Source organism: Urocampus carinirostris, chromosome 19 (genome assembly GCF_059441175.1).
Source record: "Urocampus carinirostris isolate Australia breed hairy pipefish chromosome 19, RoL_Ucar_1.0, whole genome shotgun sequence".
NCBI lineage: Eukaryota > Metazoa > Chordata > Actinopteri > Syngnathiformes > Syngnathidae > Urocampus > Urocampus carinirostris.
The window spans coordinates 27,314,742-27,340,538 of NC_142367.1; the positions used below are offsets into that span (position 1 = coordinate 27,314,742).

The window sequence follows — 25,797 nt, forward strand, 5'->3', positions numbered from 1 at the left end:
AAATCATCTGCCTTTTCATGTAAATATTTCCATTTCTTTGTCAAGAGTGCCAGTTCATCGAGCACTGGATGTTTTGCCACTGTGAAACAGGAGGGGGCGCCACCTCGTTTAGCACGACACCCTTGCCGGCTTTTCATATTTAAACCGGCAAAAGTTTAATTACAGATGATGATGGCGTCATATGGCGCCATCGCGGCGGCGCCGCGGCTAATGAACGGGACGGGGGGAGCGAGCGAGAGAGACGCGGTCGGAGAGGAGGACGAGAGAGGAGAGCATGAGAGCGAGACGAGGAGTAGAGGGGAAGACGAAGGAGGAGGACGAGGGAGGAGGACGAGAGAGGAGGACAAGAGAGGAGGAGGAGAGAGGAGAACGAGAGAGGAGGGCAGGAGAGCAAGACAAGGACTAGAGGGGAGGAAAAAAGAGGAGGACAAGAGAAGAGAACGAGAGAGGAGAACGAGAGATGAGAGCAGGAGAGCAAGACGAGGACTAGAGGGGAGGAAAAAAGAGGAGGATAAGAGAAGAGAACGAGAGAGGAGAACGAGAGATGAGAGCATGAGAGCAGGACGACAGAGGAGGACGACAGAGGAGGACGAGAGAGGAGAGCGAAAGATGAAAGCATGAAAGCAAGAAGAGGACTAGAGGGGATGACGAAAGAGGAGAATGAGAGAGGAAAACGTAGGATGAGGATGAGAGAGCAGGGCAAGGATGCATGATGAGGACAAGATGGGGAAGATGTGAGAGGAGCACGAGAGAGGATGAGAAGGAAAGAGTAAAAAAAGGATGAAAGAGGCAAATAGAGGAGGACGAGACGAAAGAGAGGGAGATAATAAGCTGAGGAAGGACAACCAGAGAGCAAGAGAAGAGGATTACGAGAGGGCGATAAAGTGTGAGAAGTGGACCAAAGAGCGAGAGAGGAGCGCGAGAGAGGAGGATGACAGAAGAAGACGACATTGGAGATAAAAGAGAAGGGCGAGAGAGGAGAGCGAAAGAGGAGGACAAGGACATGAGAGTGAAAGAGGAGCACAAGTAAGGAGGAGTGGAGGACCCAAGCTGAGTCAAACAGTAAATTTTAGCCCTGATCCGACCCGCTTTTCTTACCCGTGCCGACAATGGTCTCCAGACTGGGAAGAGAGCAGCCAATGACCTTCTGGGTTGTGTTGATTACTCTGCCTACCTACCCCACCTATACGCCTTATGCCAGAACGCTTTCCACCGCGGCTTTCTAGTATACCGCATACGATGCGTTCAAGTACTTTTTTCCCCCCCGAGGTAAAAAAAATAAAAGGTTTTTTACGGCCTCGGCCTTTGCGCCGCAGAAGTAAGCAATGACAATAAAGCGGGAAGAGACACGGAGGGGCGGCAATAACATCACGCTAACACGGGGGCCATTTTTTAAAGTTCAACCTTACACCGTAAGCGCCACACATCACCGGAGAGCGTCTGGCCGCACGAAACGCTCCGGGGATAATGGAGTCCCCGGGACAAAACTGCAAAACGTACCAGAGAAGAAGAGCCCCGTTCCAAAGTACCGGCTTCTTTACGAGCACTAAACAATCCGGGGACAAAGAGGGGGGTGTTAGCTTCACCGTGCATCAAGGTCGGCGTTTTCACGGCGAGACGCCTTAAAAGGGGGCACTTCTTTTGCAACGACATCATCCCTGTCGTAAAAATATACGAAAAAAGCCAAAAGTACTCTCTTTTATAGCCCTCGTCATGCGGGAACGGCGCCGTTTCCGACGTAGCGCTAGCTTGATTCCGTGGAGCGTGTCAAAAGGGGCGGGGCCCAGGCCACTATACAAATACTATTAGGGAAAAAAATTCTACAAACATACTACAAAAACGAAACTGCAGAACTACTATACAAATAAAACCATAGTCATACTACAAAATACTACAGAAATACTATTCGGGAAATATTACAAAAATTCTACAGAAATACTATAAAAACAAAACTGCAGAACTACTATACAAATAAAACCATAGTCATACTACAAAATACTACAGAAATATCATTAGAGAAATACTGCAGGAATACTCCCCAAAATACTGCAAAATAAACCTTAAGTCATTCTACAAAAATACAAGAGATGTACTACAAAAATACTTTTGTGAATCTACTTCAAAAATACTAAAGAAATGCTCCAACAATACTTCTTAAATACCCCAAAATATACTGCTACATAGATACAGTACTACAAAAATATCACTGTAGAATTACTAAACAAAATACAACTACAGCAATCCCACAGAAATGTTAGAGAAATACTACCAAAAGAACTACTGAGAGACCCCCGAAATACTATTACTTAAATACTACAAAAAATAGCTGCAGTGATACTACAGAAACACTCCAAAAATACCACTTATATACCCCACAATCACTACGACATAAATACTACAAAAACATGAATACATAATATTAAAGATTTACAAGAATAAATACTTCTTCAATACCCAAAAATATACTACTACATAAACACAGTACTACAAAAATGTAACTGTAGAATTACTATAGAATTATTAAAAAAAATACAACTACAGCAATACCGCATAAATGTCACAGAAATACTACCAAAAACTACCGAAAGACCCCCAAAATACCATTACTTCAATACTACAAAAATATAACCAGGGTAATACTACAGAAATACTCTAAAAATACCACTTATATACCCCACAATCACTACGACATAAATACTACAAAAACATGAATACATAATATTAAAGATTTACAAGAATAAATACTTCTTCAATACCCAAAAATATACTACTACATAAACACAGTACTACAAAAATGTAACTGTAGAATTACTATAGAATTATTAAAAAAAATACAACTACAGCAATACCGCATAAATGTCACAGAAATACTACCAAAAACTACCGAAAGACCCCCAAAATACCATTACTTCAATACTACAAAAATATAACCAGGGTAATACTACAGAAATACTCTAAAAATACCACTTATATACCCCAAAAACACAACCTCATAAATACTATAAAATATTATTACATAATATTAAAGAATTACCCCAATAATGCTTATTAAATACCCCAAAATATATTACTACAAAATTACAGTACTACAAAAATATCACTGTTGAATTACTACAGAATTATTTAATAAATACAACTACAGCAATACAACAGAAATGTTGGAGAAATACTACCAAACAACTGCTGAGGGACACCCAAAATACTATTACTTAAATACTACAAAAATATAACCACATTAATAGTACAGAAATACTCCAAAAATACCACATAAATACCCCCAAAACACTACTACATAAATATTACAAAAATATGAATACATAATATTAAAGATTTACTGAGAGACCCAGTGAATACTATTATATAAATACTACAAAAATATAACTACGGTAATACTACAGAAATAGGGTCGAAATACTATGGAAATACTACTGCAGAAATCCTCGAAAAATCATTAGAAGACAGCGGACCCAAACGGGGGGAGGATTGTTGGCCGGAATGTCCCCCCACATCTTCATTATGCCCCCGCGAGGATACGGCTTCTGTCGGCCATATTGCGCACATGCGAACACAAGCTGGGGGCCACCCCTCCTCAGTTTAGGGCCCCCCCCCCCTCGGTTTGGGGTCCCCCCCACCCCTTCGGGCTCATCCACAGCGGGACCCCATTCTCAGGACTCGCCATGAGAGGCAGCTGCAGCATTTCAGGGGTCTCTGACTGAATGGACTCGGGGGCCGAAAAATGAGGGTCCCCGTGAGGTGGGGCCAAATCGGGTTTTCCGCAAGAAAATCTCTAAAAACCTTTTTTATTTGTTAAACGAAATAGCGTCTAAAAAAATAAAAAACTGACAGTTTAATCAGTAATGAAGGAATCTTGAATTTAATTGGGCTGCACTCACATCAAATGGCCACTAGATGTCGCTTATTGTTTAGTCAAGGGATGTCAAACAACAGATTTAAAAAAAAAACACAAGGGTAAAATGAGCAACCAAGGCCTGCATTTTTAAATATGTCCACTGGATGTCACCAAAGCCAGGTACCCATCTAAGCTACCTGTCAGGACCAGAACAGAGACAGGACCCACTTGCGTTACGTTTCTCTCAGTTTTATTGGGAAGAAGGGAAAGGATTGCACCCACGATCCGGTGATCGCTGGTCACGGGAGAAGGTCGCTCTGAACGCGGAAGTGGCACTTCCGTGGCGAGCGACGGCGGTGTCGGGAACGGAAAAAAACGGGTCGGTCGCCGGGACAGGAGAGCAAAAAACGTGGTCGGGATCAGCAACAAATCGAAAGCCGGGAGAGGAGACGTGGTCAAGATCAAAAAACGGGTCAAGGCCAGGAAACAGGTGGGAGTCAGGGTCGTAAAGCTTGCCTAGAGTAAACTGAGGTTCGCAGACGGACCGACAACAGGTGACAGAAAGGAGTGGGTTTAAATAGGAACAGGGAGCCAATCAGCGTCCGAGGCAGTTGTTGCCGAAGGAACAGGCACAGCTGATTCCCATCAGTAATCATGACACTACTGTAGATGTATATATAGACTACCATTTATCAACCAGAGAACAGTTGAGGAAACACCCATTCCGATGTTTCTTTTTAAAAAAAAAATAGCACCTAGGTGTCTTTATAGAAGCTTAACAAATAGAACAGAAAAGTTTTCAATTTCAGGTCGACACTCTGCCGCAGGTTTTGATTGGCTTCCTGTCCCTTCTTGGACCCAGTCCTGTCAGTCCCCTGTTGTCAGTCCGTCTGCGAACCTCAGTACCTTTTTCGACCCTGACTCCCACCTCTCCCGTTTTTTTGCTCCCGTCTGTCCCCAGCTTCGACTGGTTTTTTTTTATCCTGACCACGTCTGAGACCCTATTTCATCCGGATGAGTCGGAAATTGATTTTTTTTTGGCATTGACCGAAAAAAGAGTGGCACGCAAGTTCAAATCCCCGTATGATAAACTACCATTCTTTTTTCTCTTGTTCTTCTTTAACGGAGGACTGCGGGGCAAATTTAATGAGGTGCAAATCTGCATAATGAATGAAGGCAGACAGGGAATTTCAGGTCTTAAGGTGGGAAAGATTGGTTCGGGGACTGAAATGTTTATTCATGTTCCTATGCAAATTTCAGGTCTTTGGGCCCCGTGATTGGCTACAGCCGATAAACTAAAAAAAGAAAGTTCCACTGTGCTCAAGGTGAAAAAAGAATTTAATACATGCAAATGTTCTGCTCTAGTCACCGAAAGACCTCCCGAAGCGCTTTACGATGCGCTTCACACTTACCTGTTCTGTTGTCAGTCCGTCTGCGAACCTCAGTGTATACTAGGCAAGCCTTTTTTTCGGCCCTGACTCCCACCTGTCCCGTTTTTGCTCCCGTCTGTCTCCCGTCTGTTTAAGATCCCGACCACATCTGCTCTCTTGTCCCAGCTTACGACCCTTTTCGTCCCCGACTACCTCTACGCTACCGTTCTGGCTTACAACTTTTTTCCAACCCCGTCCACGCTTTGTTCTCCCAGTCCCGGCTACCGACCCGTTTTTCTGACCCTGACACCGCCATCGCTCGCTACGGAAGATCCACGTCCGTGTTCAGATCACAATCCGAGAACGAGAGCGACTTGCTACCCGCGTCCAGTGAGCATCGGATCGCGGGCGCTGCCCTTCCTCTTTCCTCCAATATAATTGTGAGAAAACGTTACGCGATTGGGTCCACCCTGTGTGCTGGTTGTGACACTGTCAGCCATTCAAGTGGCCTTTCTGCTTATCGGGGGCGTTAAGGGTTCAGTGTCTTTCCTAAGGACACTTTGAGATTTAACCCGGAGGAGTCGGGAATCGAACCTGCAACCTCTCAATCCCAAGACGAGCACTCTACAACCTACTTCACGCTTTACCCATTCACACACACACACACTCACACCCCGATAGCGGGTTCAGCAATGCACGTGGCCTTTCTGTTTATCAGGAGCGTTAAGGGTTCAGTGTCTTTCCTAAGGACACTCTGAGATTTAACCCAGAGGAGTCGGGAATCGAACCTGTGACGTCTTGGACCCGAGACGATCGCTTTACAATGCACTTCACACTCTACCCATTCACACACACACTCACACACCAATAGCGGCTTCAGCCATGCAAGTGGCCTACCTGCTTATCGGGGGCGTTAGGGGTTCTTGCCTAAGGTCACTTTGATATTTAGCCCGGAGGAGTCAGGAATCGAACCTGCAACCTCTCGATCCCGGGACGAGCACTCTACAACCTAATTCACACTTTACCCATTCACACACACACTCACACACCAATAGCGGCTTCAGCAATGCAAGTGGCCTTCCTGCTTATCAGGGGCGTTAGGGGTTCAGTGTCTTGCCTAAGGGCACTTCAACATTTAATTATATGAAATTATAATTATATTTAATAAAAAGATTTCTTTTTAAAGTTATTTTTTCAACACGAAAAAGCGATGAATTCCTTTCATAAATACACTCATTTTTTTAAATGCATAGCTAGAAACATAGCTATTCTGTGTTCATTTCTCACTATAAACTGAAAAATACTGTGAAATAATACTACTTCCGGGTCATCGGTGTCACTTCCTGTTTGAGTGAATTGCCATGAGGAGTCTCACAAAATGTTTGACAGGCATGTCCAAACTAACTCCATCCATCTGGAAGATTAAGAAGGCAATACCGTAAGTTTCTAAAAGTGTTTTTATGATGTATAAAAAAACTAAATCTTGCCATTGTATGGATAGAAGTCAGGTGGATGTACAATTTTGGTGAACTTATTAGCACACGGTCTCAATGCATTGTAATATACTTTGAAGTTTTCACCATTCGGAGAAGGAATTATAGCTTTAGTGGCAATCGGTGCTGTCGCAGTAGAGCGTGCGCCAAATGATTGATTTACAGCACCTGGAGTTAGAGGTAAGATCGGGCCCAAAAAAAGCACCCGAACCCGACGCAGGCCCGGGGGGTATTAAACCCGACCCGGACCCGGCCCGACTAATTAACTGGATTTGCTGGCCCGGCCCGAGGGGGCCCGAAATGACATATTTTATTTATAAGGAGGGGTGATTTATGATAACAAATTAAACTCTGCCTTTTGTTACAACATCTAGGCCTAAGTTAAATAAAACTGTATAAACATTTACATCTTTTATATTTCTGTGTCTGCACTGCAATCTGTCATTGACGGTTTTTTTTTTGAGGTAGCGAAAACATTTAAAGGCGTCCGTCATTTTGACGACTTGATCATTGGGCCATAATCCACAGCAGCAGTAGTCGTACGCCTTTAAGATTTTAGCGCAGCACTTTCATTGAGAGGGGATGTTGACGTGTTGTGCCGACTCCTATGCAAATTCATCCCCCCCTGATCGTATTCTATATAAAACGCTTATTAAAACAATAAAGCGAGCTAATTATAATCATTGGGAGATCCTAGTCTATATAACGCGTTTATTTAAACAATAAAGCGCGATCGTATTCTACAGATTGCGTTTTTTAACGCGGATGAAAATCTCACCAACGTCAATGTACGCTTCCGACAAAAGCGATCGTATTCTATATAATACGCTTTAAAACAAAATAAAGCGAGCTAATTATAATCATTGGGAGATCGCGTTTATTTAAACAATAAAGCGCGATCGTATTTTACAAAATGCGTTTTTTTAACGCGGATGGAAAAGTCACCAACGTCACTGTACGCTATGATTTCCGCAACCACAACTAATTGTACACAAATAATGTTTATTTGATTTACTATAATATCCGTATGTAATGTCTTTTTTATTGTGAATGAAACCCTGGTTGCATTGGATCCCGCGGTGTAAACAAATTGTTGTTTTTTTCATTTAAAATCGGAGGGGGGGGAGGAATTTCCATAGGAGTCGGAAAAATAGCGATTACAGCTCCTTCTCCGTTTTATCCAAATTATTTATTTTATAACAAGTATTCCTTGGTCTAGTATCCATACATGGTTTAAGTATATATTTTTAATGAACATTTAACACATTATTAATTAATTTAAAAAAAAAAAAAAAAAAAAAAAAAAAAAAAAAAAAAAAGCAGGACCGAACCCGACCCGACCCGACCGTATGACTGACATTTCAGGGCCCGACCCGGCCCGAAATTGCCTCGGGTTCGGGTTCGGGTTCGGGCTCGGGCCATAAATCTTACCTCTACCTGGAGTACTAGCCTGATTTAGCTTTTTGAAATCGGGCCTTCCGAGGGGCTTAGGCCGTAAACTGGTAAATTAACTCTATGCTTTTTTTTTTTCAATGAAAAGAAATAAAAGCATAAATTGAAAAATATTCCTCTTTTATGAAACAACGAGGAAATGACTCGCTGGATGGTTAACTTTCTGTTGGCTTGCTAATAGTACCACTATTTGTTTGAAGCCAAATGAGAATCAATACGCACAAATTGTATTCATAATGTTGAAAATATAATATGAAAATTCTGCCATTTTGAAAAAGAAAATGGAAAAAATTGAAGGTAAATGTGAAATATACTTTTAATGTGATCGTTTCCTGACGACAGGTGAGGCACAGTCTCACCCTGCCTCCCCGACTGCACGACACTTGTGTTTAAGTAGAGAGGTTGGATGATTGAGACCATATATTGTATCCCATGTATATTTTATGATTGTGTATTATTGATAAACTATATTTCAGAGATGAATACTAGAATTGGGCTCCAGCTGCCCCGTGACCCTACTGAGGATAAGCGCTACAGATAATGGAGGGATGGATGAATAGAATAGAAAAAAATGGGATCGAAAGTCATTTATTTTCATTGTTATATGTGAAATGCACAACCAAACGAAAAGGTGCCCTCCTGATGGTGCAAAAATTAATTTACGAGATAAAATATAATAAATAAAATAAAAATAAGCAATATTATTATTTAAATAATTCAATAAAAGAGGAAATTAAGGGACTGGTGCTGTGTTTATTGTATATCGAAGGATTTGTTTTAATGTAAATATTGATTTTATTTTTTTTTATTTGTCCTGGATTATGAAACCTGTCATGAACCAGAACAGGATCAGGACCCAAACGCGTGACGTTACTCACAAGAGCCTTTTATTTTACGGGAAATGGGGAGTCATAAACATTAGGGAGCAGTCTGGCGCGGAATGATAGGAGGCCAGAGGCTGACGAGATCGATACCAATTGCCCGGGTTAATGTCGGACAGATGGGGTCGATATCGGACAGGAGAGGATAGATAATGAAACGGCATATCGAAAATAAACAGGACATTCTAGACGGGAACGAAACTGAAAACCGATATTAAACAGGACAAAAATAGACGGGAACAATACCGGACAGGGAATATCAACAGGAAACAGGACTGAGTCAAAACCCACGTCTTGCAATGCAGAGGTTCGTTGACGGACTGACACAGGAAGAATGAGAGCACTGAATTTAGTTTTTTAAATGATGATATTTCAGCAGTAATTCAATTTGTGCATTTTGTGTGTTTGAATATGCATTCTTCAAAAACCTTTTATTTTTCTTGTAAAAATGTTAATTTTGGTATATATTTGTCATATATTCAGTATTGCAATATTTTGATGTAAAGGTCTTTTTTATTTCATTGGGAATAATCATGTGTTCATTTGAGAACTTGGGTGTCTTAATTGGGTGAAAATCATATTTACACATCTTGTAGTTATTTACATGAATTCAATTTCACTGTCACGGTTGCCATGGCGCCCAATTGGCCCCGCCCGTGTGGCACCAGCTGCGGCTCGTTGACAGATTGGCTTTCTGTCTATTTAAGCTCAGTGCTCTCACTCACCTTTGGTAAGTCCGTCAACGAACCTCTGCCCCGGCAAGACGTGGGTTCTGACTCGGTCCTGTTGCGTGTTGATATTTCCTGCCTGGTATTGTGCCCGTTTATTTTGTCCTGTTTAATATTGATTTCCCGTTTCATTCCCGTCTAGTTTGTCCTTTTTATCATTCTCTCCAGTTTTTGTTCCTGTCTAGTTTGTCCTGTTTAATTTTGATATCCTGTTTCTATATCATTCCTGTTTGTCCCGTCCCGTCCTGTCCGGTATCGACCCCATCCGTCCAATATCAACTCGGGCAATTGGAATCGATCTCTGGGGTCTCTGGCTTCCTGTCTTTCCACGCCAGACCGCTGTCTAACGTGCATGACTCCTCATTTCCCGTAAAATAAAAGCTGGTGTGAGAATGTCACGCGTTTGGGTCCAAATCCTGTTCCAGTTCATCACACTCTCATAAACAATCCCCAATTTGAAATTAATTAAAATAAACGGATTTCCTGATATACTGGAGACGTTTTTTACATTTTTTTTGCTCATTTTTATGTGAATGAGTAGTGTATTCAAAAATGATTCCACAATAAATGAAAACAAACTGCAGTGTTTTTCAACCAGTGCGCCGGGGCCCACTAGTGTGCCGGGAAACCTTGTCGTGTGCCGCAGGAAATTTCCCGATATTATATTTCCATAATAAAAGCATGACCTTGTTCAGTATATTTCCTTTTATTCCATTGGTCAGCCAAAAACCTTTAACATTCATCTACCCGGCAGCAGTTTCCTATTATTTTACCCTTTATATATTAATTATGAGGTAGACAGGGAAATTATATTAATAACTTATTTTCCTGTCCAGTATTGTTCCCGTTTAATTTGTCCTGGTTCATTTCGGTTTCCAGTTTTGTTCCCGTCTATTTTTGTCCTGTTTATTATATTTGCTAGTTGTCCTGATTCATTATCTATCCTGTCTGTCCCGTCCTGTCCGGTATCGACCCCATCCGTTCGATATCAACTCGGGCAATTGGTATCGATCTGGTCAGCCTCTGGCTTCCTATCATTTCACGCCAGAGTGTTGCCTAACGTGCATGACTCCCCATTTCCTGTAAAATAAAAAGCTTGTGTGGGAACGTCACACGTTTGGGTCCTGTTCCGGTTCATGACAATCCCCAATTTGAAATTGATTAAAATAAATGACCTTCCTGATATACCGGAGACGTTTTCTTTATATTTTTGCTCATTTTTATGTGAACAAATAGTGGATTTAAAAATGATTCAGCAATAAATGAAAACAAACTGCCTCCTGGAGTTTGCATGTTCTCCCCTTGCTTGCGTGGGTTTCCTCCCACATTCCAAAAACGGGTCAGGTGAATTGGCCGGTCCAAATTGTCCCTAGGTGTGAATGAGCGAGCGAATTGTCTGTCCCTGTGTGCCCTGCGACTGGGATGGGCTCCAGCACCCCCGCGACCCTACTGAGGATAAGCGGTGCAGATAATGGACGGATTCGAGTCAGTGATCACCACAGCAACCCCCCACCCTCCTAGAACCTCCCCTTAATATCCGAATAATATAACAACCTCAAAAAAAACCCAACGTCTTGTCTCACTAAATGCTAATTTTCCGGGGGGAGGGTCCGCAAGAGGAAGGGTCTTCTTAAGCGAGGGAGGGGGTTTGGAATGGAATCAAAAGTGGGATGTTGCTTTAAGGGAAATGCGCAACCGAGTGTGAAATGACAGCCTATAGTGCAACATATTGGCCAAAAACACTAACGATCAAATCATAATAGCAGAAAAATACGAATCAAGAACTAAAACATAAATAAAACATCTAAACCTCGCTAGGGGAGGGGGCGGTCGCAACACAACGAGCCTGGATGCGCTTTTTTAAATATTAACTGGAAAATAAGAGAATATTGATTGGCGTCATCCCTCATTTGCATATTAAAAGGAGATTATTCCCTCTCTGAAATATTCATTCAGCGAATTCATTCTTTTTTTTTCGGTTTATTTCAAGATGAGGCCGCACCAAGTTTGGGATCCTCGTTTTTGAAACTCTACATCGCCATCTACGGGACAATAAAGGTACTGGCACAATTACAGGAGAAAGTCATTCTAATTATGAATGACTGAAAACTTGATTTCGAACATTAAAAAATAAAAACAGGACAAAAACAATGACTCAATAACAAAATAATGTCACATACCATGTTGTTCCCTATTAAATACCTTTACAGATATACATAATCATAATAATAATAGTCAGATATTTTATACACTAATCATCGTAGTACCCATCTATTAACGTCATAATCCTACTAGTCACTAAATATCATTGTGACACCAATGATAATAACAACAATATTAATAATAATAGTTTTGATATAATAATAGTAACAATAACAAGAAGGTTAACTATAGTTGGATACGCAGTATTTCCAATTTCTGGTATCACTCATACCCCATTTTTCTCTTTTTTCCCATTTAAAAGTGAATAGTTGGACATTGTTTGATCTCGTCTTGTAAATTGTTCCAAAGTTTGACTCCGCACACAGACACACACATACTTTTCCTGGTGGTTCTCACCTTTGGGGTGATGAATTTTGAAGTTATCATTTCCCTCTTTCCGAATCAATCATTTATTAATTATTGCATTAGGCCTTTTGTGTGTGTTATTTTTTTATATTCCATCATATTAATGTCAGATTTTAGATTGTATTATCGTTCTAAATATGTTTTAAATACGTTTTAATGATTTATGGAATATATGAAAATGTGTACAGTGTTTTGGGGGAGTATATTTGTAACTTTTAGGGGGGATTATTTCTTTATATGTGAATGAATAATCATATGATGTTGGGCTGTATATATTTTGTTACATCATAATATTTTATTTCAAAGTTTATAATTTTGTGATATTTTTATTTTATTTTAGCCAAAAAATGTGTGTTGTGTTTTTTATTTTTTATTGTTTTCTCTTCTTTTTTTTGGAAGGGTTTAACATATCTAAATTGTTTAAATATTTAAAAAATATTCCAATAACATTAATCAAAATCTATATATATATTTTAAAAAGCAAATTAAAGGTGTTGTTTATAAGTTATGATAAATACAATAAGAAAACACTTGATAAATATGACCTTAACTACTACTCTCTCCCAAAAAAAGAAACTATTTCGATGATTAGGATTCTTTTTTGAAACCTTTATTGAAATAGAATGAAATGTGTCATTATCCCCATTGATAACGACGCATCGTTGCAACGAGATTAGACACGGCACTCCAGAAAGACAGGATAAACTCGTAAGAAAGACTAAAAATAAGATTAAAAAAGGAACGACTGCATCCATAGGTAGTGCTTGGAAACTGGCCTAAATTGTCAGAATACAAAGGAAAATATCGCATTGGAGTAATAGTGCAACAAAAAATATGTATTCATTCATTTATTTCGTTTATTATATTACATAATTATACATTTGTTTGATTGTGTTAAGGAAAGTGCTATCGATATGACATATTTATTGTAGTTATTATGTATTTTTTCCTCGCTTCTTCCATATCTGGTCATGCACTTCCTGTAAATGAAATTCAATTCATTGATGACAAGAAATACTCAATTGTGATTTTGTTTTAAATGTTTCATCAAAATTTTAAATATTTATGCATTTTGACTGAAATAAATCGCTTTTTTGAGGCTCAACACAGAAACTCAATTTCGATTGAAATTGCTTCCATATTTGGTCATGCACTTCCTGTAAATGAAAATCAATTCATTGATGACTAGAAATAATCAATTGTGATTTTGTTCTTAATGTTCCATCAAAATCTTAACTATTTATACATTTTGACCTAATTAAATTGCCTTTTTAGGCTCATTATACAAACTCGATTTCAATTGAAATTCCTTCCATATTTGGTCTTTTACTTCCGGTAAATGAAATTCAATTCATTGAGAACTAAAAATACTCAATTGCCATGTTGTTCTAAATGTTCCATCAAAATCTTAACTATTTATACGTTTTTACTGAAATAAATCGATGTTTTAGGCTCATTGTACAAACATTTTGACTGAAATAAATCGCCTTTTTTAGACTCAACAGAGAAACTCAATTTCGATTGAAATTGCTTCCATTTTTGGTCATGCACTTCCTGTGAATGAAATTCAATGCATCAATGACTAGAAATACACAATTGTGATTTTGTTCTAAATGTTTCACAGTTATTTACACACGCTGAGGGAAATAATAATATATTTTTTCTGCTCGAATGACAAAATGAATTTCGATTAAAACTTTGGCTTCGTCCATATTTGGTCATGAACTTCCTGTCATTGAATCAGACTTCATGTGGACTTTTTCGCCTTTGTCTGACAAGGGGGTGGGGTGGGGGTGATCATGGTGGGGGGTGCAAAACAGGGGAGGGAGGGGGCGCTCGTCGATGAGTATGCGCGCCTGCCGCTTTTAGAGAAACGCAACCTCCGACGCGGGCGGGCATCATTGCCGGTGCAAAACCTCCGCGCGAGCACATCGGGAACGTAAGGAGGGGAGGCCTGCAGCCGCGCACGGACCGTTGGGGGGGGAACCTGTACCCGAATCCGATCACACAGGACCCCTCGATGTTCTCGCCATGAGCCTCCCGCCAGCTCTGCGGCGCTGAACCCCAAAACCGGGAGGTGTGTGTGGTGGGGGGCTGACGCACCTGCCGGCCCCCTCGAGCGGACTCGAACCGGCAACTTTAGCGCTGAAGAAAAGAAGGAGAAAAAGAACATTTTCTTCTTCTTTTAACCGTTTGCATAATAGCGCACGGAGAAGAGGAGAGGAGGCAAAGTTGGCCTCAGTGTGGCGTGGTCCGGAGAGCTTCGTGATTATTATTATTATCATTTTTCTTCCCGGCATTTTTGACATCGTAAGCAGGCGACACGGCGACTTGGGTTGATTTCTTTTCCTTATTTTGCTTTCCGATGGATATTCACTGCAAGGCGGACCCCTTCGCGGCCATGCACCGTAAGTATAAACATCACTTTGGTGAAAAATGCTGATTATTACGCGCAGGGGCTGTGGTTTCTTTTAAGTAATCCCCTAAATAATATTTCATTTCACCCTCAAATGTGATCCATTTTCTTTAAAAATCAAATAGTAATTATATTTACATTTCTCTACAAAGATGCTCCTTAAATTGAGGACTACACGGGGGTTAACTCGTTTTATATTACTATTTTTTTATATTTTTCTTTCAGTTATGTTGCAACAAACATCACAAGATTAAAAAAAATCACAAGAAAAGAAAAAAGGGATGACAGGTTAAAGCTTAAGGCTTATAAGAGACCCCCAAAAACTTCTATCAAATATTTTAACACTTAATCATATTTTATATCATTATAACGATTATTTGTTAGTCCATTTAAATGAATTTACAACGCACCCTGATGTACATTAAAAACACAGAATATACGTATAGTCTTTTCCTTTTCATATAGACATATATTATTGTATTGTATCTTATTTTATTTTATCTTGTTTTATTCTATTATTTTTATTTTATGTTATTGGATCCTGTTTTGAACCTCTTTCGTAAACACTGTCAAGAAAATCTCATTGCCATTTTATGTTAACGACAATAAAGACTCTTTTTCTTCTCCAATGGATGAATGAACAACGAATTTATTGTTATAATACACGTATAACAAAATCGGAGAGAAAAGGGTCAAATATATGCAAAAGGGTGAATATTGTTAAGAAATAAATTATTATGATATAAAATGTGTTTATTTACAGTTGCAGTCCATTTAGAAATTGTTTGAATCCCGATGTATATTTTAATGTTTGAGGGTATATTTTTCCCCATCCCTTTCTCTTTTTACTCTCTAAAATGTAATGCTAAGGCTGCACGACGGATTAAAAAAATGGGAGTGTATAAAGTTGCACGATTATCGCATAGTGTGCAAAAATGTATATCAGTGTAATTATTTTAGACGTGCAGGATTCGATTCCCCCTTTGTTTAGCTAAAAAAGAGCACCGTAATGTGAAATATTCTCAATTATTTAAGATTAAATACAATATGTGAGGAGCTAGGAAAGGGGGGAAACGCGTCTATTTTCGTTGCCTGGTAGTAAAATTTAAAAGGAATTCTATCGAAATTTTCGAGATGTTTATATTGGGGAGGGGGGGCAATATTTCAGGTCGACGGCTTTTGTGTAATGTTAGTGCGCCGGTGCGCGTGCTGCTGTTGTCTCCCACGTAGGGCACGGGGGTGTGAACCAGCTCGGCGGGGTCTTCGTTAACGGGAGACCCCTCCCGGACGTGGTGCGCCAGCGGATCGTGGAGCTGGCCCACCAGGGGGTTCGACCCTGCGACATCTCCCGGCAACTGCGCGTCAGCCACGGCTGCGTCAGCAAGATCCTCGGCAGGTAAACCGGCCGCCAGCTTCCATTTTTGACATTTGTCGTTTAGAGTCGTTAATTGTGACATTAAAGCGTTATTCTAGCGTTCGAAATTAATTTCCGTTTGCGTTAAACGGGTTCAACCTATTCCCTTTGCTCCTATGTGTATTATATTATTGTTTTGTACAATGAGGATTTAGCGCATGGTTTTTAATTGATAATATAAATACAATGTTTGTTTTTGATGGCGGTGGGGACACGTCCCCTCTGTCCTTGCCAAACCTACGCCCCTGTTGAGCATGTTTTTTCTTTGTTTGTGTGTGTAAATATAAAGTTGGTTCCTTTTATAAATTAGCGATTGAAGTTTTTGTGCTCTGTTCTAAATAAAAAGGCCATAAAAACACATAAAAGGAGGACACAATTTAATTGATTTTTTTAATTATTGTTGCACAAGAGGAAATGCTAATGTGAATTTCTGCTTTTGACGATAAAAACCCTGCAAATTGACGAGTAATTAATCTATTTAGTGTTATAATTATGATTATTTTATTAGGTAGAACAGGAATGTGTTTGGTCGACCTACCCCAATTTTAAATATATTTTTCATAATTTTAAATAAAAATAATTAGTTTTAAAAAAGGGTTAGGTGGATATTAGCTTGTGCTCCAGCATACTACCTTGGGGCATTTTTTTTATTTTTTTTTTGTATCGCGTTTTTATTTTACAAATGTTTTGGTGCAAATGTTTGTTTCTTTACTTTGGTTAATTGCTGGTTGCTTTTTTTTTTTCTTAAATTCAATTTACATGTTTTTAAAATATTTATTATTATTATTATTATTATTATTATTATTTGTAAAATCTTAAAATTATGATTATTAAATGAGTTAATATCACTGTCAATATACTTTATTTCTGTAAGCCATTTACAACAATAATTTTGGTGTATGGAAGGTCACAAATGAAGAGATGCAATAAGTAAAAAACAAACAAAGGATAATAAACATATTAAAATAATATAATTAAAGCGTTGTGAAACTACTGAGGATTAAATAAATATTAGCGGGACAAAACTGCTCGATACGAGTGAGGACTTTTCGCATTTTTTTTTTTAAATGATCGCGCGTGCATAAAATAAAGATCGCTCGTTATCGGTGGGGACGCGTCCCCTCCGTCCCTGCCAAAGCGACGCCCCTGGTGGCGTGCGTTAACGAAAAAAAAAAGCCAGAAAAACATTCCGTTTTTTCCCCTTTTTCAGGTACTACGAGACGGGCAGTATCAAACCGGGCGTGATCGGGGGCTCCAAGCCCAAAGTGGCCACGCCGAAGGTGGTGGACAAAATCGCGGACTACAAGAGACAGAACCCGACCATGTTCGCCTGGGAGATCCGGGACCGGCTCCTCGCCGAGGGGATCTGCGATAATGACACCGTTCCCAGCGTCTCCTCCATAAACCGGTACCACACGCGGGGGGGCGGGGCTGGTTTTCTTCAAGCATGGGGGTCTTCTATTTGGAGTCAGGTCCTGGAGATCTATACAGTTTTTTCTCATTAATGGAAGAAATATATCAATATATATCCTTTTTATATTTGTTTTTTAAAAAATGAGACCTCATATATTATTAGGTTTATGTTTCAAGTTCTAAATATGCTATTCTGTTCTGTAATTGTGTTTCTGTAGTATTACTGCAGTTCCCTTAGTAGTGTTTTATGTATTTTCTCTAGTCGCATTTTAAGTACTTTCCTTGTAGCGTATTAAGGAGTTTTTGTAGTAGTAACACTATAAATAGTAGTTTCCATAGTAGTGTTTTATTCAGTTTCCATAATAGCATTTTTTTGTCATTTCCGTAGTTGTTTCTGTAGTATTACTGCAGTTCCCTCAGTAGTGTTTTATGTATTTTCCCTAGTCGCATTTTAAGGACTTTCCTTATCGCTTTTTAAGGAGTTTCAGTAGTAGCGTTTCTAGTGTTTCCCTAGTAGCCTTTTACATAGTTTTCATGGTCGTGTTTTATTCAGTTTCCATCATAGCATTTTATGTCATTTCCGTAGTTGTAGTTCTGTAGTATTACTGCAGTACTGTAGTTCCCTTAGTAGTGTTTTAAGTATTTTCCCTAGTCGGATTTTACGTACTTTCCTTATAGCGTTTTAAGGAGTTTCAATAGTTGTAACACTAGAAATAGTGTTTCCCTAGTAGCTTTTTATGTAGTTTCCATAGTAGGGTTTTATTCATTTTCAATAATAGCATTTTATGTCATTTCCGTAGTTGTGTTTCTGTAGTATTACTGCAGTTCCTCAGTAGTGTTTTATGTATTACCCCTAGTTGCATTTTAAGGACTTTCCTTATAGCGTTTTAAGGAGTTTCAGTAGTAGCGTTTTTTAGTGTTTCCCCAGTAGCTTTTTATGTAGTTTCCATAGTAGTGTTTTATGTATTTTCCCTAGTCGCATTTTAAGTACTTTCCTTATTGCGTTTTAAGGAGTTTCAGTAGTAGCATTTCTATTGATTCCCTAGTAGCCTTTATGTAGTTTCCATAGTAGGGTTTTATTCCGTGTCCTTAATAGCATTTTATGTCATTTCCATAGTTGTATTTCTGAAGTATTATTGCAGTACTGTAGTTCCCTTGGTAGTGTTTTATGTATTTTCCCTAGTCGGATTTTACGTACTTTTCTTATAGCGTTTTAAGGAGTTTCAGTAGTAGCGTTTCTAGTGTTTCCCCAGTAGCTTTTTATGTAGTTTCCATAGTAGTGTTTTATGTATTTTCCCTAGTTGCATTTTAAGTACTTTCCTCATAGCGTTTTAAGGAGTTTCAGTAGTAGCGTTTCTAGTAGTTGTGTTTCTGTAGTATTAGTAGCGTTACTGTAGTTCCTTTAGTAGTGTTTCTGGAGTTTCCCTAGTAGTGTTTGATGTATTTTCCCTAGTCGCATATTACGCATTTTCCTTGTAGCGTTTTAAGGAGTTTCAGTAGTAGTAGTGTTTTCCTAGTAGCCTTTTATGTAGTTTCCATAGTAGTGTTTTATTCAGTTTCCACAATGGCATGTTATGTCATTTCCGTGGTTGTGTTTCTGTAGTATTACTGCAGTTGCGTTACTGTAGTTCCCTTAGTAGTGTTTCTGGAGTTTCCTTAGTGGTGTTTTATGTATTTTCCCTAGTAGCATTTTACGTATTTTCTTTTCAGTGTATTAAGGAGTTTCAGTAGTAGTAACACTAGAAATTGTAGTTCCCTTAGTAGTGTTTTATGTATTTTCCCTAGTCATATTTTAAGGACTTTCCTTATCTCGTTTTAAGGAGTTTCAGTAGTAGTGTTTCTAGTGTTTCCTTAGTAGCCTTTTATGTAGTTTCCATAGTAGTGTTTTATTCAGTTTCCATAATAGCATTTTTTGTCATTTCCGTAGTTGTGTTTCTGTAGTATTACTGCAGTTCCCTTAGTAGTGTTTTATGTATTTTCTCTAGTCGCATTTTAAGTACTTTCCTTGTAGCGTATTAAGGAGTTTTTGTAGTAGTAACACTATAAATAGTAGTTTCCATAGTAGTGTTTTATTCAGTTTCCATCATAACATTTTGTCATTTCCGTAGTTGTGTTTCTGTAGTATTACTGAAGTTCCCTTAGGAGTGTTTTATGTATTTTCCCTAGTCGCATTTTAAGTACTTTCCTTATTGCGTTTTAGGAGTTTCAGTAGTAGCATTTCTATTGATTCCCTAGTAGGCTTTATGTAGTTTCCATAGTAGGGTTTTATTCTATTTCCATAGTTGTATTTCTGAAGTATTACTGCAGTACTGTAGTTCCCTTAGTAGTGTTTTAAGTATTTTCCCTAGTCGGATTTTATGTACTTTTCTTATAGCGTTTTAAGGAGGTTCAGTAGTAGCGTTTCTAGTGTTTCCCTAGTAGCTTTTATGTCGTTTCCATAGTAGGGTTTTATTCAGTTTCCATAATAGCATTTTAGGTCATTTCCAAAGTTGTGTTGCTGTAGTATTACTGCAGTTCCCTTAGTAGTGTTTTATGTATTTTCCCTAGTTGCATTTTAAGGACTTTCCTTAGTGTTTTAAGGAGTTTCAGTAGCGTTAGCGTTTCTAATGTTTCCCCAGTAGCTTTTTATGTAGTTTCCATAGTAGTGTTTTATGTATTTTCCCTAGTTGCATTTTAAGTACTTTCCTCATAGCGTCCTAAGGAGTTTCAGTAGTTGTGTTTCTGTTGTATTACTGCAGTTGCGTTACTGTAGTTCCCTTAGTAGTGTTTCTGGAGTTTCCCTAGTAGTGTTTGATGTATTTTCCCTAGTCGCATTTTACGCATTTTCCTTATAGTGTTTTAAGGAGTTTCAGTAGTAGTAGTGTTTCCCCAGTATCCTTTTATGTAGTTTCCATATTAGGGTTTTATTCTGTTTCCATAATAGCATTTCATGTCATTTCCGTAGTTGTGTTTCTGTAGTGTTACTGCAGTTGTGTTACTGTAGTTCCCTTAGTAGTGTTTCTGGGGTTTCCTTAGTAGTGTTTTATGTATTTTCCTTAGTAGCATTTTACATATTTTTTTTCAGCGTATTAAGGAGTTTCAGTAGTCGTAACGCTATAAATTGTAGTTTCCATAGTAGTGTTTTATTCAGTTTCCATAATAGCATTTGATGTCATTTCCGTAGTTGTGTTTCTGTAGTATTACTGCAGTTCCCTTGGTAGTGTTTATGTATTTTCCCTAGTTGAATTTTAAGTACTTTTCTCATCGCTTTTTAAGGAGTTTCAGTAGTAGTGTTTCGAGTGTTTCCCTAATAGCTTTTTATGTAGTTTACATAGTAGTGTTTTATTCAGTTTCCATAGTAGCATTTTATGTCATTTCTGTAGTTGTGTTTCTGTAGTATTACTGCAGTTCCCTTAGTGGTGTTTTATGTATTTTCTCTAGTCGCATTTTAAGTACTTTCTTTATAGCGTTTAAAGGAGTTTCAGTATTAGCTTTTCTAGTGTTTCCCTAGTAGCCTTTTATGTTGTTTTCATAGTAGTGTTTTATTTAGGTTCCATAATAGCATTTTGTGTCATTTCCGTAGTTGTGTTTCTGTAGTATTACTGCAGTTGCATTACTGCAGTCCCCCTAGTAGTGTTTCTGGAGTTTCCTTCATGGTGTTTTATGTATTTCCCCCAGTAGCATTTTTCATATTTTCTTTTCCATTGTATTAAGGAGTTTCAGTAGTAGTAACACTAGAAATTGTAGTCCCCTTAGTAGTGTTTTATGTATTTTCCCTAGTCACATTTTAAGGACTTTCCTTATCGCGTTTTAAGGAGTTTCAGTAGTAGCGTTTCTAGTGTTTCCATAGTAGCCTTCTATGTAGTTTCCATAGTAGTGTTTTATTCAGTTTCCATAATAGCATTTGATGTCATTTCCGTAGTTGTGTTTCTGTAGTTTTGTGGTATTGGTGTATTTTTTCTTTCTGGGATACAACGGAAATAATAAGCACTGCATTTGAAATTTAGTTTGGTAATATTTTTGTAGTATTTGTTTATAATAGTATTTTTCTTTCTCAGAATGATAGGTCCCTGTTTTAAGCACTGAATTTATATTTCGTTTTTTAGTATTTTCTTAGTAGACACACTAAGGGACAGCTGGGACAAAGATAGATCGATGGATAGTTTTCTTTTTGTTGAAAAATAAAATAAAATGATAAAATAAAAGATATAGGATACAAAAATACCCAACGTAACGTGTTGCTATAGAGTACTTAAATAGTGCTACGGAAAATACACACTGTCATAAAAAATAGGGCAATATGCAAATGTGGGCTTTTACTCCCCCGGGTGGAGTTCAAGAGCCTCATGCCATGAGGAAGAAATGATCTCAGTCTGTCTGTGGAAAGCTAGCACCCAAAAAACCTTTTCGTTTTTATTAGTAGTACTTTATGTAGTATTATACATTGTCATTATATTTATACTTTTTGGTGAAAACGTCTGTCGGACTGAATGAGGCCCGCGGGCTGTAGTTTGCCCACCCCTGTTTTGTACGTAATGCAAAAGCAGGGCGAATTATGAACAGTTGTGATCGTTTTATGCGAAAAAAGAAGGCATGTTAGAGTTTTAAGACGGCAGAAATTTTTAGGAGCAATTCTCACTATAATGCAAATGACTATTTAAGGAAATTTTCTGGTCAAAAAAGGAGCAGGGTTTGTACAGGCTCTTGAAATCCTTGAAAATGCTTGAATTTGAGTGCTGTTTTCAAGGTGCTTGACTTTGGGGAGAAGTGCTTGTAAATATTTGAAAATTGTTGCCATGTTTCTCAAGTCTGCTTAAAAATGACGCCGGCAATGCTTTCTGGCGGCTTTGCTAGTCCAGTGCGTTTCTTTTTCCCCTGTGATTAACAGCAGCTGGCATTCGTTTGTATGCTATTCTTTGTCAAATAGTCCCTTCTTTTCTATTGTACTTAAGTTTTCTTTTTTTCTACCTATAGTTTGGAATTATTTCTGTTTCTCTTCGATATTACTCTTTCTATCCGGTGTACAGACCACTTGGCTGTCCGGAAAGGCAGTTTGAAAAAGAATGTACTATTGTTATTATTTTCACTTAGGATGTAGATGACATATGAAAAGGCATTACTGTAGATTCATTCAAACCATCACACTATTTTTACAGTGTCATGATTAAAATCATTTATCGACTACATAAACTATGAAAACAATACTGTTTACGTTCATTTTATTTCGGTATTTGTTCTAAGTCACGGGTGTCCAAACTTTTGAGAAAACGGGGGACCAGATTTGGTTAGCTGAAAATCTGTGAGGGCCGACTCGTCGGCCTGGCTTTTTTTGAACACTCTTGAATAAATCCACCCGCAGTGAAAGGTTTGCAGCGTCGCGACTTTGTAGCTCGCCTTGGTAGCATTTTCATTTGACTCGCCGGTTCTCGTGAAAACAGCTTCCGGTTGCTTAACCTTCTCACAACGTTCCAGTTATTCTTTTGTCGTCTGGCAGTCCCTCTTGATATTGTATTCTTTGAAAACAGCCACAGTCTCTTGGCAAATTAGGCAACTGTTTTTGGATTTCGGTGAAAAAATACCTCCATTTATACTTCTCCTGGAAGCGGCGGCCCTCATAGTCAACTTTCATTTTTTAATTTACATTACTGGGTGGTCACATATTATTCAATTTATGACAGAGGCCGCAGGCGAGTTAAAATTTGATCACAGGCCGTAGCTGGTCCTTGACCCGGACTTGTTTGGTACAATTTTTGGATGATGGATTTAGACTTATCATGATTAATACGATCAGAAGCATAATTTTTGCCGTTAGCATGCTAATGTTAGCATTGGGCCAGGCCACGAGAATAATGTCAGACAATAAACGGGTTCTCGGTGCAGAAACGGTTGAAGACCACTGATTTAAGGTATAGATTTGCCCATAGGGATATATTTTGCTGTCATGAGTTGGCAACAAAAGCCAGTGAACTATCAAGAAAGGCCCAGAGTTCAATGAAAATAATTGTAAAGCTAGAACTCGTCACTCCCTGTCATTTTATTAATAATATACTGCACAATCTCCAAAAAACGGATGCCTTTTCCTACTGATGAACTTTGCTTAAGACGCGCTCTTCCATAAAAGGCGTTCCATTTTAATGAGGAAGATTGTGTCCACACACAGACACACGTGGAAGCACACATCTTTTAAATAAGAAAGGGCTGAAGGAAATTCATTTCATGCTCCGTGCTCGCTTAAAAAGGCCGGCCGGGCACGCGCGATAAGTCCGAGAGGTATTTATGAACGCCGTTAAAAAAATAATAATAATAATAAGCGCTCCACTCTTCTTTTTCAATCCCAATTAAATTGTGAGAAGGTCTTTTTTTGTTTGCAGGGGGGAATTGAATTGATAAGGATTATTCCCTCACTTTAGCGCCTCAAATGGTGAAATTAATGATGCAGTAGCATTAGCATCTCTGGAAATTAGCATTGGAGAAAATAGGATCATTTTACTTAAAGGCAGGGGTCGGCAACCCAAGATGTTAAAAGTGTCGGGACCAGAACGGAAACAGAACCCACTTGCGTGACGTTTACCACAAGTTTCATTGAAAGAGAGAGGAAAGGCTGCACGGAAATGGATCTTCCGTAGCCGGTGGTGTCAGGGGCAGAAAACTGGTCGGTAGCCAGGACAGGGAGAGCAAGACGTGGTCAGGGTCGGAAACGAGTCGTAAGCCAAGACGGGAGAGTAGTCGCGAACAAAAAGGGGTTGTAAAGTCGGAACGGCTGAGCTGACGTGATCGGGATCAAAATGGGTCGTAGCCGGAGACAAACTGGAGCAAAAACAGGATAGGCTGGAGTCAGGGTCGAAAAAGGCTTGCCTTGTATACACGGAGATTTCGCAGACGGACTGACAACAGGGGACTGACAGGAATGGGTTTAAGTCGGGACAGGGAGCCAATCAGAACCTGTCAAATGAGTGGGCACAGGTGATTCACATCGAAAATCATGACAGAAAGATCCGTGACGGAACAAAAAACTATAAAAACAAATATGTCCAGAGCCACCTGAAAAATTAAAAAAATAAATCGGGAATTCTTACATTAAAGTTCATATTTTCTATTCATTTTAAAGCATTGGAAAATGTTTTTGTCATGTTTGTTCTCCACGGACGTATTCTTCCCCTATCATTTTCCATTTTCAAATATTTTTAATATAACGCAGCGGAGCCACTTGGACAGTGCTAAAGAGCCATGAGCAGCTCTGGAGCCACAGGTTGAGACCCTTTTGGTATTTATTGTCGCTAGAAAATGTTATGGCACTTCTTTTCATTGCACTATTGATGAATATTGCTCTATTTTTACAACTTAAGCCAATCTCTATATATTAAATATTTTTTTCTTCTGTCAGGACCAGAACAGAAACAGGACCCAATTGCGTTACGTTTCTCACAAGGTTTATTAAAGGAAAGAGGAAGACCTGTACAGGAAGTCGCTCTCGTACTCTGATTGTGATCCGAACACGGAAGTGCATCTTCCGTAGCAGGCGATGGCGGTGTCAGGGACAGAAAAACAGGTCGATAGCCTGGACAGCAGAGCAAAAATGTGGTCGGGGTCGTAAGCGAGTCGTAAGCCGGGAAAGGAGAGCAGACGTGGTCGGGATCAAAAATGGGTCGTAGCCAGAGACAGACGGGAGCAAAAAACAGGTGGGAGTTTTTGGAGCAGACCGTATCTGGGCCTCGCCCCAAAAATATACACAAAAGCACAGGGAAGTTTGACGGAGAGGGAGGGAGACGTCAGCGGTCAAACAGCGTTCTCATTCGTCTAAGAGACAATCAGTTTTCTTATACCCTCTGGAGCAAAAGCATCACGTCAGAGCTATCACATGTTGCTTAGTGCGTCCGGACTGACAAAAGGGGACAGATAGCAGTGGGTTTAAATGGGGACTGGGAGCCAATCAGCGTCCGAGGCAGTTGTCATCTTCCTTTTATCCTGACAGTATTTTCATTTGTTTCTCATTGAAAACTATATGACGCGTTTCTGCCCTGGAGTGCCATGTCCAGTCTCATCGCATAGATTGTTTCACACCGTCTATGTAAAGGACAATAAATACAATGCGATTCAATTCAAAATAAACATAATTCTTTTTATCAAGGAAGTCTAAAGGCAAAGGAAGCTGAAATAACAGTCAAAACTTAAGAGTCGGGAACATGAGCCAGTCCCCTAAAATTGTCTCGGGTCCAACAAACTCAAGTAAACA

At 39.1% G+C, this 25,797-nt stretch overlaps 1 protein-coding gene across 1 annotated transcript in view; it reads left to right on the forward strand.

The window, feature by feature from the left end:
- The first annotated feature begins 1,467 nt into the window (after positions 1-1,467).
- The window catches only part of LOC148347883 (paired box protein Pax-2a-like), a 69,281-nt gene continuing 44,951 nt past the window's right edge, over positions 1,468-25,797 (forward strand). The window contains exons 1-4 of the mRNA XM_088324286.1: positions 1,468-1,597; positions 11,770-11,831; positions 15,976-16,154; positions 17,383-17,580. Coding sequence (XP_088180412.1) covers positions 1,468-1,597; positions 11,770-11,831; positions 15,976-16,154; positions 17,383-17,580 — 569 coding nt within the window. The remainder of the gene's footprint in view (positions 1,598-11,769; positions 11,832-15,975; positions 16,155-17,382; positions 17,581-25,797) is intronic.